This window comes from Salmo trutta, chromosome 12 (assembly GCF_901001165.1).
Source record: "Salmo trutta chromosome 12, fSalTru1.1, whole genome shotgun sequence".
Taxonomy (NCBI): domain Eukaryota; kingdom Metazoa; phylum Chordata; class Actinopteri; order Salmoniformes; family Salmonidae; genus Salmo; species Salmo trutta.
This window is the reverse complement of record NC_042968.1, coordinates 38696148-38709608: the sequence shown is the minus strand read 5'-3', so window position 1 is coordinate 38709608 and position 13461 is coordinate 38696148. Positions and strand designations below refer to the sequence as shown.

Here is a 13461-nt window from a genome sequence, read left to right as displayed (position 1 = left end):
CTACCACCATCATCATTACTACTACTACTACCACCATCATCATTACTACTACAACTACCACCATCATCATTACTACAACTACTACCACCATCATCATTACTACTACTACTACCACCATCATCATTACTACTACAACTACCACCATCATCATTACTACTACAACTACCACCATCATCATTACTACTACAACTACCACCATCATCATTACTACAACTACTACCACCATCATCATTACTACTACAACTACCACCATCATCATTACTACTACAACTACCACCATCATCATTACTACTACTACCACCACCATCATCATTACTACTACAACTACCACCACCATCATTACTACTACAACTACCACCATCATCATTACTACTACAACTACCACCATCATCATTACTACAACTACTACCACCATCATCATTACTACTACTACTACCATCATCATTACTACTACTACCATCATCATTACTACTACTACTACCACCATCATCATTACTACTACAACTACCACCATCATCATTACTACTACTACTACCACCATCATCATTACTACTACAACTACCACCATCATCATTACTACTACTACTACTACCATCATCATTACTACTACAACTACCACCATCATCATTACTACTACAACTACCACCATCATCATTACTACTACTACTACCACCATCATCATACTACTACAACTACCACCATCATCATTACTACAACTACTACCACCATCATCATTACTACTACAACTACCACCATCATCACTACTACTACTACTACCACCATCATCATACTACTACAACTACCACCATCATCATTACTACTACTACTACCACCATCATCATTACTACTACAACTACCACCATCATCATTACTACTACTACCACCATCATCATTACTACTACAACTACCACCATCATCATTACTACTACTACTACCACCATCATCATTACTACTACAACTACCACCATCATCATTACTACTACTACTACCACCATCATCATTACTACTACAACTACCACCATCATCATTACTACTACAACTACCACCATCATCATTACTACTACAACTACCACCATCATCATTACTACAACTACCACCATCATCATTACTACAACTACCACCATCATCATTACTACTACAACTACCACCATCATCATTACTACTACAACTACCACCATCATCATTACTACTACACAATACCACCATCCATCATTACTACTACTAACTACCACCACCATCATTTACTACTACAACGACCACCATCATCATTACTACTACAACTACCACCATCATCATTACTACTACAACTACCACCATCATCATTACTACTACAACTACCACCATCATCACTTACTACTACAACTACCACCATCATCATTACTACTACAACTACCACCATCATCATTACTACTACAACTACCACCATCATCATTACTACTACAACTACCACCATCATCATTACTACTACAACTACCACCAGCATCATACTACTACTACAACCACCATCATCATTACTACTACAACTACCACCATCATCATTACTACTACAACTACCACCATCATCATTACTACTACTACTACCACCATCATCATTACTACTACAACTACCACCATCATCATTACTACTACAACTACCACCATCATCATTACTACAACTACTACCACCATCATCATTACTACTACAACTACCACCATCATCATTACTACTACTACTACCACCATCATCATTACTACTACTACTACCACCATCATCATTACTACTACAACTACCACCATCATCATTACTACAACTACTACCACCATCATCATTACTACAACTACTACCACCATCATCATTACTACAACTACTACCACCATCATCATTACTACTACAACTACCACCATCATCATTACTACTACTACTACCACCATCATCATTGCTACAACTACTACCATCATCATCATTACCACTACTACTACTACCATCATCATTACTACTACAACTACCACCATCATCATTACTACTACAACTACCACCATCATCATTACTACTACTACTACCACCATCATCATTACTACTACTACTACCACCATCATCATTACTACTACAACTACCACCATCATCATTACTACTACAACTACCACCATCATCATTACTACAACTACTACCACCATCATCATTACTACAACTACTACCATCATCATCATTACCACTACTAATACTACCATCATCATTACTACTACAACTACCACCATCATCATTACTACTACAACTACCACCATCATCATTACTACTACAACTACCACCATCATCATTACTACAACTACTACCATCATCATCATTACCACTACTACTACTACCATCATCATTACTACTACTACTACCACCATCATCATTACTACTACAACTACCACCATCATCATTACTACTACAACTACCACCATCATCATTACTACAACTACTACCACCATCATCATTACTACAACTACTACCACCATCATCATTACTACAACTACTACCACCATCATCATTACTACTACTACCACCATCATCATTACTACTACTACTACCACCATCATCATTACTACTACAACTACCACCATCATCATTACTACTACAACTACCACCATCATCATTACTACTACTACTACCACCATCATCATTACTACTACAACTACCACCATCATCACTACTACTACTACCACCATCATCATTACTACTACTACTACCACCGTCATCATTACTACTACAACTACCACCATCATCATTACTACTACTACTACTACCATCATCATTACTACTACAACTACCACCATCATCATTACTACTACAACTACCACCATCATCATTACTACTACTACTACCACCATCATCATTACTACTACAACTACCACCATCATCATTACTACTACAACTACCACCATCATCATTACTACTACAACTACCACCATCATCATTACTACTACAACTACCACCATCATCATTACTACTACAACTACCACCATCATCATTACTACTACAACTACCACCATCATCATTACTACTACAACTACCACCATCATCATTACTACTACAACTACCACCACCATCATTACTACTACTACTACCACCATCATCATTACTACTACAACTACCACCATCATCATTACTACTACAACTACCACCATCATCATTACTACTACAACTACCACCATCATCATTACTACTACAACTACCACCATCATCACTACTACTACAACTACCACCATCATCATTACTACTACAACTACCACCATCATCATTACTACTACAACTACCACCATCATCATTACTACTACTACCACCACCATCATCATTACTACTACAACTACCACCATCATCATTACTACTACTACTACCACCATCATCATTACTACTACAACTACCACCATCATCATTACTACTACAACTACCACCATCATCATTACTACTACTACTACCACCATCATCATTACTACTACAACTACCACCATCATCATTACTACTACAACTACCACCATCATCATTACTACAACTACTACCACCATCATCATTACTACTACAACTACCACCATCATCATTACTACTACTACTACCACCATCATCATTACTACTACTACTACCACCATCATCATTACTACTACAACTACCACCATCATCATTACTACAACTACTACCACCATCATCATTACTACAACTACTACCACCATCATCATTACTACAACTACTACCACCATCATCATTACTACTACAACTACCACCATCATCATTACTACTACTACTACCACCATCATCATTGCTACAACTACTACCATCATCATCATTACCACTACTACTACTACCATCATCATTACTACTACAACTACCACCATCATCATTACTACTACAACTACCACCATCATCATTACTACTACTACTACCACCATCATCATTACTACTACTACTACCACCATCATCATTACTACTACAACTACCACCATCATCATTACTACTACAACTACCACCATCATCATTACTACAACTACTACCACCATCATCATTACTACAACTACTACCATCATCATCATTACCACTACTAATACTACCATCATCATTACTACTACAACTACCACCATCATCATTACTACTACAACTACCACCATCATCATTACTACTACAACTACCACCATCATCATTACTACAACTACTACCATCATCATCATTACCACTACTACTACTACCATCATCATTACTACTACTACTACCACCATCATCATTACTACTACAACTACCACCATCATCATTACTACTACAACTACCACCATCATCATTACTACAACTACTACCACCATCATCATTACTACAACTACTACCACCATCATCATTACTACAACTACTACCACCATCATCATTACTACTACAACTACCACCATCATCATTACTACTACTACTACCACCATCATCATTACTACTACAACTACCACCATCATCATTACTACTACAACTACCACCATCATCATTACTACTACTACTACCACCATCATCATTACTACTACAACTACCACCATCATCACTACTACTACTACCACCATCATCATTACTACTACTACTACCACCGTCATCATTACTACTACAACTACCACCATCATCATTACTACTACTACTACTACCATCATCATTACTACTACAACTACCACCATCATCATTACTACTACAACTACCACCATCATCATTACTACTACAACTACCACCATCATCATTACTACTACTACCACCACCATCATCATTACTACTACAACTACCACCATCATCATTACTACTACAACTACCACCATCATCATTACTACTACAACTACCACCATCATCATTACTACAACTACTACCACCATCATCATTACTACTACAACTACCACCATCATCATTACTACTACAACTACCACCATCATCATTACTACTACTACTACCACCATCATCATTACTACTACAACTACCACCATCATCATTACTACAACTACTACCACCATCATCATTACTACTACTACTACCACCATCATCATTACTACTACAACTACCACCACCATCATTACTACTACTACCACCATCATCATTACTACTACAACTACCACCATCATCATTACTACAACTACTACCACCATCATCATTACTACAACTACTACCACCATCATCATTACTACAACTACTACCACCATCATCATTACTACTACAACTACCACCATCATCATTACTACTACTACTACCACCATCATCATTACTACAACTACTACCATCATCATCATTACCACTACTACTACTACCATCATCATTACTACTACAACTACCACCATCATCATTACTACTACTACTACCACCATCATCATTACTACTACTACTACCACCATCATCATTACTACTACTACTACCACCATCATCATTACTACTACAACTACCACCATCATCATTACTACAACTACTACCACCATCATCATTACTACAACTACTACCATCATCATCATTACCACTACTACTACTACCATCATCATTACTACTACAACTACCACCATCATCATTACTACTACAACTACCACCATCATCATTACTACTACAACTACCACCATCATCATTACTACAACTACTACCATCATCATCATTACCACTACTACTACTACCATCATCATTACTACTACTACTACCACCATCATCATTACTACTACAACTACCACCATCATCATTACTACTACAACTACCACCATCATCATTACTACAACTACTACCACCATCATCATTACTACAACTACTACCACCATCATCATTACTACAACTACTACCACCATCATCATTACTACTACAACTACCACCATCATCATTACTACTACTACTTCCACCATCATCATTACTACTACAACTACCACCATCATCATTACTACTACAACTACCACCATCATCATTACTACTACTACTACCACCATCATCATTACTACTACAACTACCACCATCATCACTACTACTACTACCACCATCATCATTACTACTACTACTACCACCATCATCATTACTACTACAACTACCACCATCATCATTACTACTACTACTACTACCATCATCATTACTACTACAACTACCACCATCATCATTACTACTACAACTACCACCATCATCATTACTACTACAACTACCACCATCATCATTACTACTACTACCACCACCATCATCATTACTACTACAACTACCACCATCATCATTACTACTACAACTACCACCATCATCATTACTACTACAACTACCACCATCATCATTACTACAACTACTACCACCATCATCATTACTACTACAACTACCACCATCATCATTACTACTACAACTACCACCATCATCATTACTACTACTACTACCACCATCATCATTACTACTACAACTACCACCATCATCATTACTACAACTACTACCACCATCATCATTACTACTACTACTACCACCATCATCATTACTACTACAACTACCACCACCATCATTACTACTACTACCACCATCATCATTACTACTACAACTACCACCATCATCATTACTACTACTACTACCACCATCATCATTACCACTACAACTACCACCATCATCATTACTACTACTACTACCATCATCATTACTACTACTACCATCATCATCACTACTACTACTACCACCATCATCATTACTACTACTACCACCACCATCATCATTACTACTACAACTACCACCATCATCATTACTACTACAACTACCACCATCATCATTACTACTACAACTACCACCATCATCATTACTACTACAACTACCACCATCATCATTACTACTACAACTACCACCATCATCATTACTACTACAACTACCACCATCATCATTACTACTACAACTACCACCATCATCATTACTACAACTACTACAACCATCATCATTACTACTACAACTACCACCATCATCATTACTACTACTACTACCACCATCATCATTACTACTACTACTACCATCATCATTACTACTACTACCATCATCATTACTACTACTACTACCACCATCATCATTACTACTACAACTACCACCATCATCATTACTACTACAACTACCACCATCCTCATTACTACTACAACTACCACCATCATCATTACTACTACAACTACCACCATCATCATTACTACTACTACTACCACCATCATCATTACTACTACAACTACCACCATCATCATTACTAATATAACTACCACCATCATCATTACTACAACTACTACCACCATCATCATTACTACTACTACTACCACCATCATCATTACTACTACAACTACCACCATCATCATTACTACTACAACTACCACCATCATCATTACTACTACAACTACCACCATCATCATTACTACTACTACTACCACCATCATCATTACTACTACTACTACCATCATCATTACTACTACTACCATCATCATTACTACTACTACTACCACCATCATCATTACTACTACAACTACCACCATCATCATTACTACTACAACTACCACCATCATCATTACTACTACTACTACCACAATCATTATTACTACTACTACCATCATCATTACTACTACTACTACTACCACTATCATCATTACTACTACTACTACCATCATCATTACTACTACTACTACCACCATCATTATTACTACTACAACTACCACCATCATCATTACTACTACAACTACCACCATCATCATTACTACTACAACTACCACCATCATCATTACTACTACAACTACCACCATCATCATTACTACAACTACTACCATCATCATCATTACCACTACTACTACTACCATCATCATTACTACTACAACTACCACCATCATCATTACTACTACAACTACCACCATCATCATTACTACTACTACTACTACCATCATCATTACTACTACTACTACTACCATCATCATTACTACTACAACTACCACCATCATCATTACTACTACTACTACTACCATCATCATTACTACTACAACTACCACCATCATCATTACTACTACAACTACCATCATCATCATTACTACTACTACTACCACCATCATCATTACTACTACAACTACCACCATCATCATTACTACTACAACTACCACCATCATCATTACTACTACTACAACTACCATCATCATTACTACTACTACTACTACCATCATCATTACTACTACTACTACTACCATCATCATTACTACTACAACTACCACCATCATCATTACTACTACTACTACCACCATCATTACTACTACTACAACTACCATCATCATTACTACTACTACAACTACCATCATCATTACTACTACTACTACTACCATCATCATTACTACTACTACTACTACCATCATCATTACTACTACTACTACCACCATCATCATTACTACTACAACTACCACCATCATCACTACTACTACTACTACCACCATCATCATTACTACTACAACTACCACCATCATCATTACTACTACAACTACCACCATCATCATTACTACAACTACTACCACCATCATCATTACTACTACTACTACCATCATCATTACTACTACAACTACCACCATCATCACTACTACTACTACCACCATCATCATTACTACTACAACTACCACCATCATCATTACTACTACAACTACCACCATCATCATTACTACAACTACTACCACCATCATCATTACTACTACTACTACCACCATCATCATTACTACTACAACTACCACCATCATCATTACTACTACAACTACCACCATCATCATTACTACTACAACTACTACCATCATCATCATTACCACTACTACTACTACCATCATCATCATTACTACTACAACTACCACCATCATCATTACTACTACTACTACTACCATCATCATTAAACTGCTATCATTACCATCACCCCTACTACCCATACCACTACTATTTGGAATAATAATCACTACAATAATAATAATAGTAATAACAATAATACCACTAATAATAATAATAATAATAGTAATAATAAGTAAGTTACTGTTTACTATGCAGATGTTATTATTCAGTGTCCCTCAAGCAAATGCATATTTGTTTATTTGAATTCTTTCTTTTGAAGCAGTGCTGGTGTCAGTTTGGTTGGTTTGGTCCAACACCAGCTGACTGAGAGGGCTCATTTCTGGGCTCAGTTCTTGGGTTTGAAGTGCTTTAAATTGGAGACTTGAATTTGGACTTTAATTTAGGTGTAGCCAAAATGTGTATGGTCTTCAGATATTTTTTTCAGATAGAATTCTGCATGTAGGGCTTCAATTGGATGTTTGTCCCACATTTTAAAGTCCAGTTTATTGAGTGGCCCCCAAACCTCACTTCCATAAAGAGCTATTGGTAGGATTAGGCTGTCAAATATTTTGGTACAAATTCTAATTGGGATGTTGATTTTTTTATAATAACATTTTTATTGCATACAATGCTTTTTCTTTGAGTGCATTCATTGCCATATAAACCATTTCCATATCAAAAATTTGCTGTCATTCTCTCTCTCACTCTCTCATTCTCTCTCTCATTCTCTCTCTCTCATTCTCTCAGTATATTGGAGATTAAACGAAAAAGTGTATGGTCCATCTGCTGATCTAGTTTACAGCATTATCTCATTTGCTGCTCTAGTTTACAGCTTTATCTCATTTTGCTGCTCTAGTTTACAGCATTATCTCATTTTGCTGCTCTAGTTTACAGCATTATCTCATTTTGCTGCTCTAGTTTATAGCATTATATCATTTTGTTGCTCTAGTTTACAGCATTATCTTATTTTGCTGCTCTAGTTTATAGCATTATATCATTTTGCTGCTCTAGTTTATAGCATTATATCATTTTGTTGCTCTAGTTTACAGCATTATCTTATTTTGCTGCTCTAGTTTATAGCATTATATCATTTTGCTGCTCTAGTTTATAGCATTATATCATTTTGTTGCTCTAGTTTACAGCATTATCTTATTTTGCTTTGGGGCATGTATGTGACAGAGATAGTGAAAGGAATTAGTAAAAAAGCATGACCATTTTTTACCACACTGCGGTTAACAAGACATGTTATTTTCGACTGTACAACAGGGACTACATACACATCTACGCAAAGTCTATCGATCTTCAGAGAAGACCAAGCACATTTTAAAACAGAGGCTCAAATGTCTACATCTGTTGTGGTTTTTCCCCTGGCAGTGTCCCTCCAAGGGGAGCCCCAGCGGAGGCTGTACAAGGATCTTATGGCCAACTACAACCCACTAGAAAGGCCAGTGTTCAATGACACCCACTCCCTCACCGTCAACTTCAGCTTTAGTTTGATGCAGATCATGGACGTGGTGAGTTACTGTGGTACGCAAGTTAACAGAGCTGAGATTTTTGCGCTAGCCCAACACTAACAGCCCTGATTCAACTCAAATCAAGGGTGATTAGTTGTTTTGTATTATCAGATGTGTTAGCCCTGGGCTGGAACAAAAATGTTCACCTCTGGGGTCCTTCAGGAATGGATTGAGAAACACTGGGTTGTTGTATTACTTTATTCTCTGATGATACAAACTGACATGTTGATCTATCTCTCTCTGATGATACAAACTGACATGTTGATCTATCTCTCTCTGATGATACAAACTGACATGTTGATCTATCTCTCTCTGATGATACAAACTGACATGTTCATCTATCTCTCTCTGATGATACAAACTGACATGTTCATCTATCTCTCTCTGATGATACAAACTGACATGTTCATCTATCTCTCTGATGTTACAAACTGACATGTTCAGCTATCTCTCTGATGATACAAACTGACATGTTCATCTCTCTCTCTCTGATGCTACAAACAGACATGTTCATCTATCTCTCTATCATGTTACAAACTGACATGTTCATCTATCTATCTGATGATACAAACTGACATGTTCATCTATCTCTCTCTGATGATACAAACTGACATGTTCATCTATCTCTCTATCATGTTACAAACTGACATGTTGATCTATCTCTCTCTGATGATACAAACTGACATGTTCATCTATCTCTCTCTGATGTTACAAACTGACATGTTCATCTATCTCTCTCTGATGTTACAAACTGAAATGTTCATCTATCTCTCTGATGCTACAAACTGACATGTTCATCTATCTCTCTCTGATGTTACAAACTGACATGTTCATCTATCTCTCTCTGATGATACAAACGGACATGTTCATCTATCTCTCTCTGATGTTACAAACTGACATGTTCATCTATCTCTCTCTGATGTTACAAACTGAAATGTTCATCTATCTCTCTGATGCTACAAACTGACATGTTCATCTATCTCTCTCTGATGTTACAAACTGACATGTTCATCTATCTCTCTCTGATGATACAAATGGACATGTTCATCTATCTCTCTCTGATGATACAAACTGACATGTTCACCTATCCCTCTCTGATTTTACAAACTGACATGTTCATCTATCTCTCTCTGATGATACAAACTGACATGTTCAGCTATCTCTCTCTGATGATACAAACTGGCATGTTCATCTATCTCTCTGATGTTACAAACTGACATGTTCATCTATCTCTCTATCATGTTACAAACTGACATGTTCATCTATCTCTCTCTGATGTTACAAACTGACATGTTCATCTATCTCTCTCTGATGATACAAGCAGACCTGTTCATATATCTCTCTCTGATGTTTCCTACTGACATGTTCATCTATCTCTCTCTGATGCTACAAACTGACATGTTCATTAATCTCTCTCTCATGATACAAACTGACATGTTCATCTATCTCTCTGTCATGCTACAAACTGACATGTTCACCTATCTCTCTCTGATGTTACAAACTGACATGTTCATCTATCTCTCTCTGATGATACAAACAGACATGTTCATAAATCTCTCTCTGATGATACAAACTGACATGTTCATCTATCTCTCTCTGAGGATACAAACTGACATGTTCATCTATCTCTCTCTGATGTTACAAACTGACATGTTCATCTATCTCTCTCTGATGATACAAATGTACATGTTCATCTATCTCTCTCTGATGTTACAAACTGACATGTTCATCTATCTCTCTGATGATACAAACTGACATGTTCATCTATCTCTCAATGCAACAGGATGAGAAGAACCAGGTTTTAACAACCAACATATGGCTGCAGCTGGTAAGACATTTTTCCATTTGCCTGTTTTAACACGTTTAATTTAGACTATATACTATACTGTACTATACTGCACTATACTATACTGTACTGTACAATACACTAGACTACACTACACTATACAATATTATACCATACTGCACTACACTACACCTCCATCTATCTTGCAAATTGGTCAACTCAGGAACAATAACTAAGCTACTCAGTCACACAAAACTGAATGACGTTTATGTTTTATGACAGTAAGCCCTCTCCCGCTCTCGCCTCATCAGCAAACTGTATGAATGTTGTGTTGGCTGTTTTAAATCACCTTAACGAATGGACAACCTCCAGACAGTCAGTCCTTCATAGAGCCACTCCACAGACCTTATAGATAGATGTGACTGTCACAGTATCCACAGAAGGTGGCGCCCCTCCTCGGTCGGGCGGCGCTCGGCGGTCGTCGTCGCCGGCCTACTAGCTGCCACCGATCTATGTTTCTGTGTCTTTTGGTTTTGTCTGTCTGATCCGCACCTGTTTCTTGTCTGTCATTAGTTATTTAGTGTATTTAGTGTGTCTTTTCAGTTCAGGATTTCGTGTGGGATTGTTTCATGTCAACTCTGGACAGTTGTGAGTGAGTGCTGCGCTCGTTGCTAATTATATTTACCGGGCTGTGCCCCGTGCGTCTTTTGTTTTGGGAACGTGTTTTCCCGAGTTGAATTTATGTGCGCCCTGTGCCTTTCAGCCTCTTGTGTTGTTCCCGGATTTTCTATTAAAACCCACTACTACTCCGGACCTCTGTCTCCTGCACCTGACTCTGCCTCTCTACTGATCCTGGTAATCGTGACAGAATCCCGCACCACCGATGGAGTCAGCAGGAGCAGAAGTGCCGTCCGTGGCTGAACAGGTGTCGCAACACGCCAGCCTTCTCCACCGCCTGGGCTCGGCCATGTACCAGGTGTTAGCCTGGTTGGAGAGCTGGGAGAGAGGTGCTTCCCCAGCTAGACCAGCTCCGGGTCCTCATCCTGCGCCCCCACCAACACACACTGAAGCGGGCTCCAGCGGTATCCGAATTACACCTCCCAGGGAATTCGATGGAACGGCCGCTGGGTGTAAGGGTTTTTTGCTTCAGTTAGAACTGTACCTGGCGACCGTCCGACCCCCTCCCTCTGACGAAGAGAAAGTGAGCGTCCTCGTCTCGTGTCTCACGGGTCGAGCCCTGGAATGGGCCAACGCGGTCTGGGATGGCCCAGACTCGGCTCGGGGCGACTACCCAGAGTTCACCCGCCGCTTCCGGGCGGTATTCGATCATCCCCCGGAGGTCAGGGCGGCGGGTGAGCGGCTATTCCACTTGAGACAGGAGACGAGGAGCGCTCAGG

General features: G+C 38.3%; 1 protein-coding gene across 1 annotated transcript in view; it reads left to right on the top strand.

Annotated features, from left to right (window-relative positions):
• LOC115203520 (neuronal acetylcholine receptor subunit alpha-7-like) overlaps positions 1 to 13461 on the top strand; it is a 58809-nt gene that overhangs the window by 8711 nt on the left and 36637 nt on the right. The window contains exons 2-3 of the mRNA XM_029768281.1: positions 10139 to 10278; positions 12062 to 12106. Coding sequence (XP_029624141.1) covers positions 10139 to 10278; positions 12062 to 12106 — 185 coding nt within the window. The remainder of the gene's footprint in view (positions 1 to 10138; positions 10279 to 12061; positions 12107 to 13461) is intronic.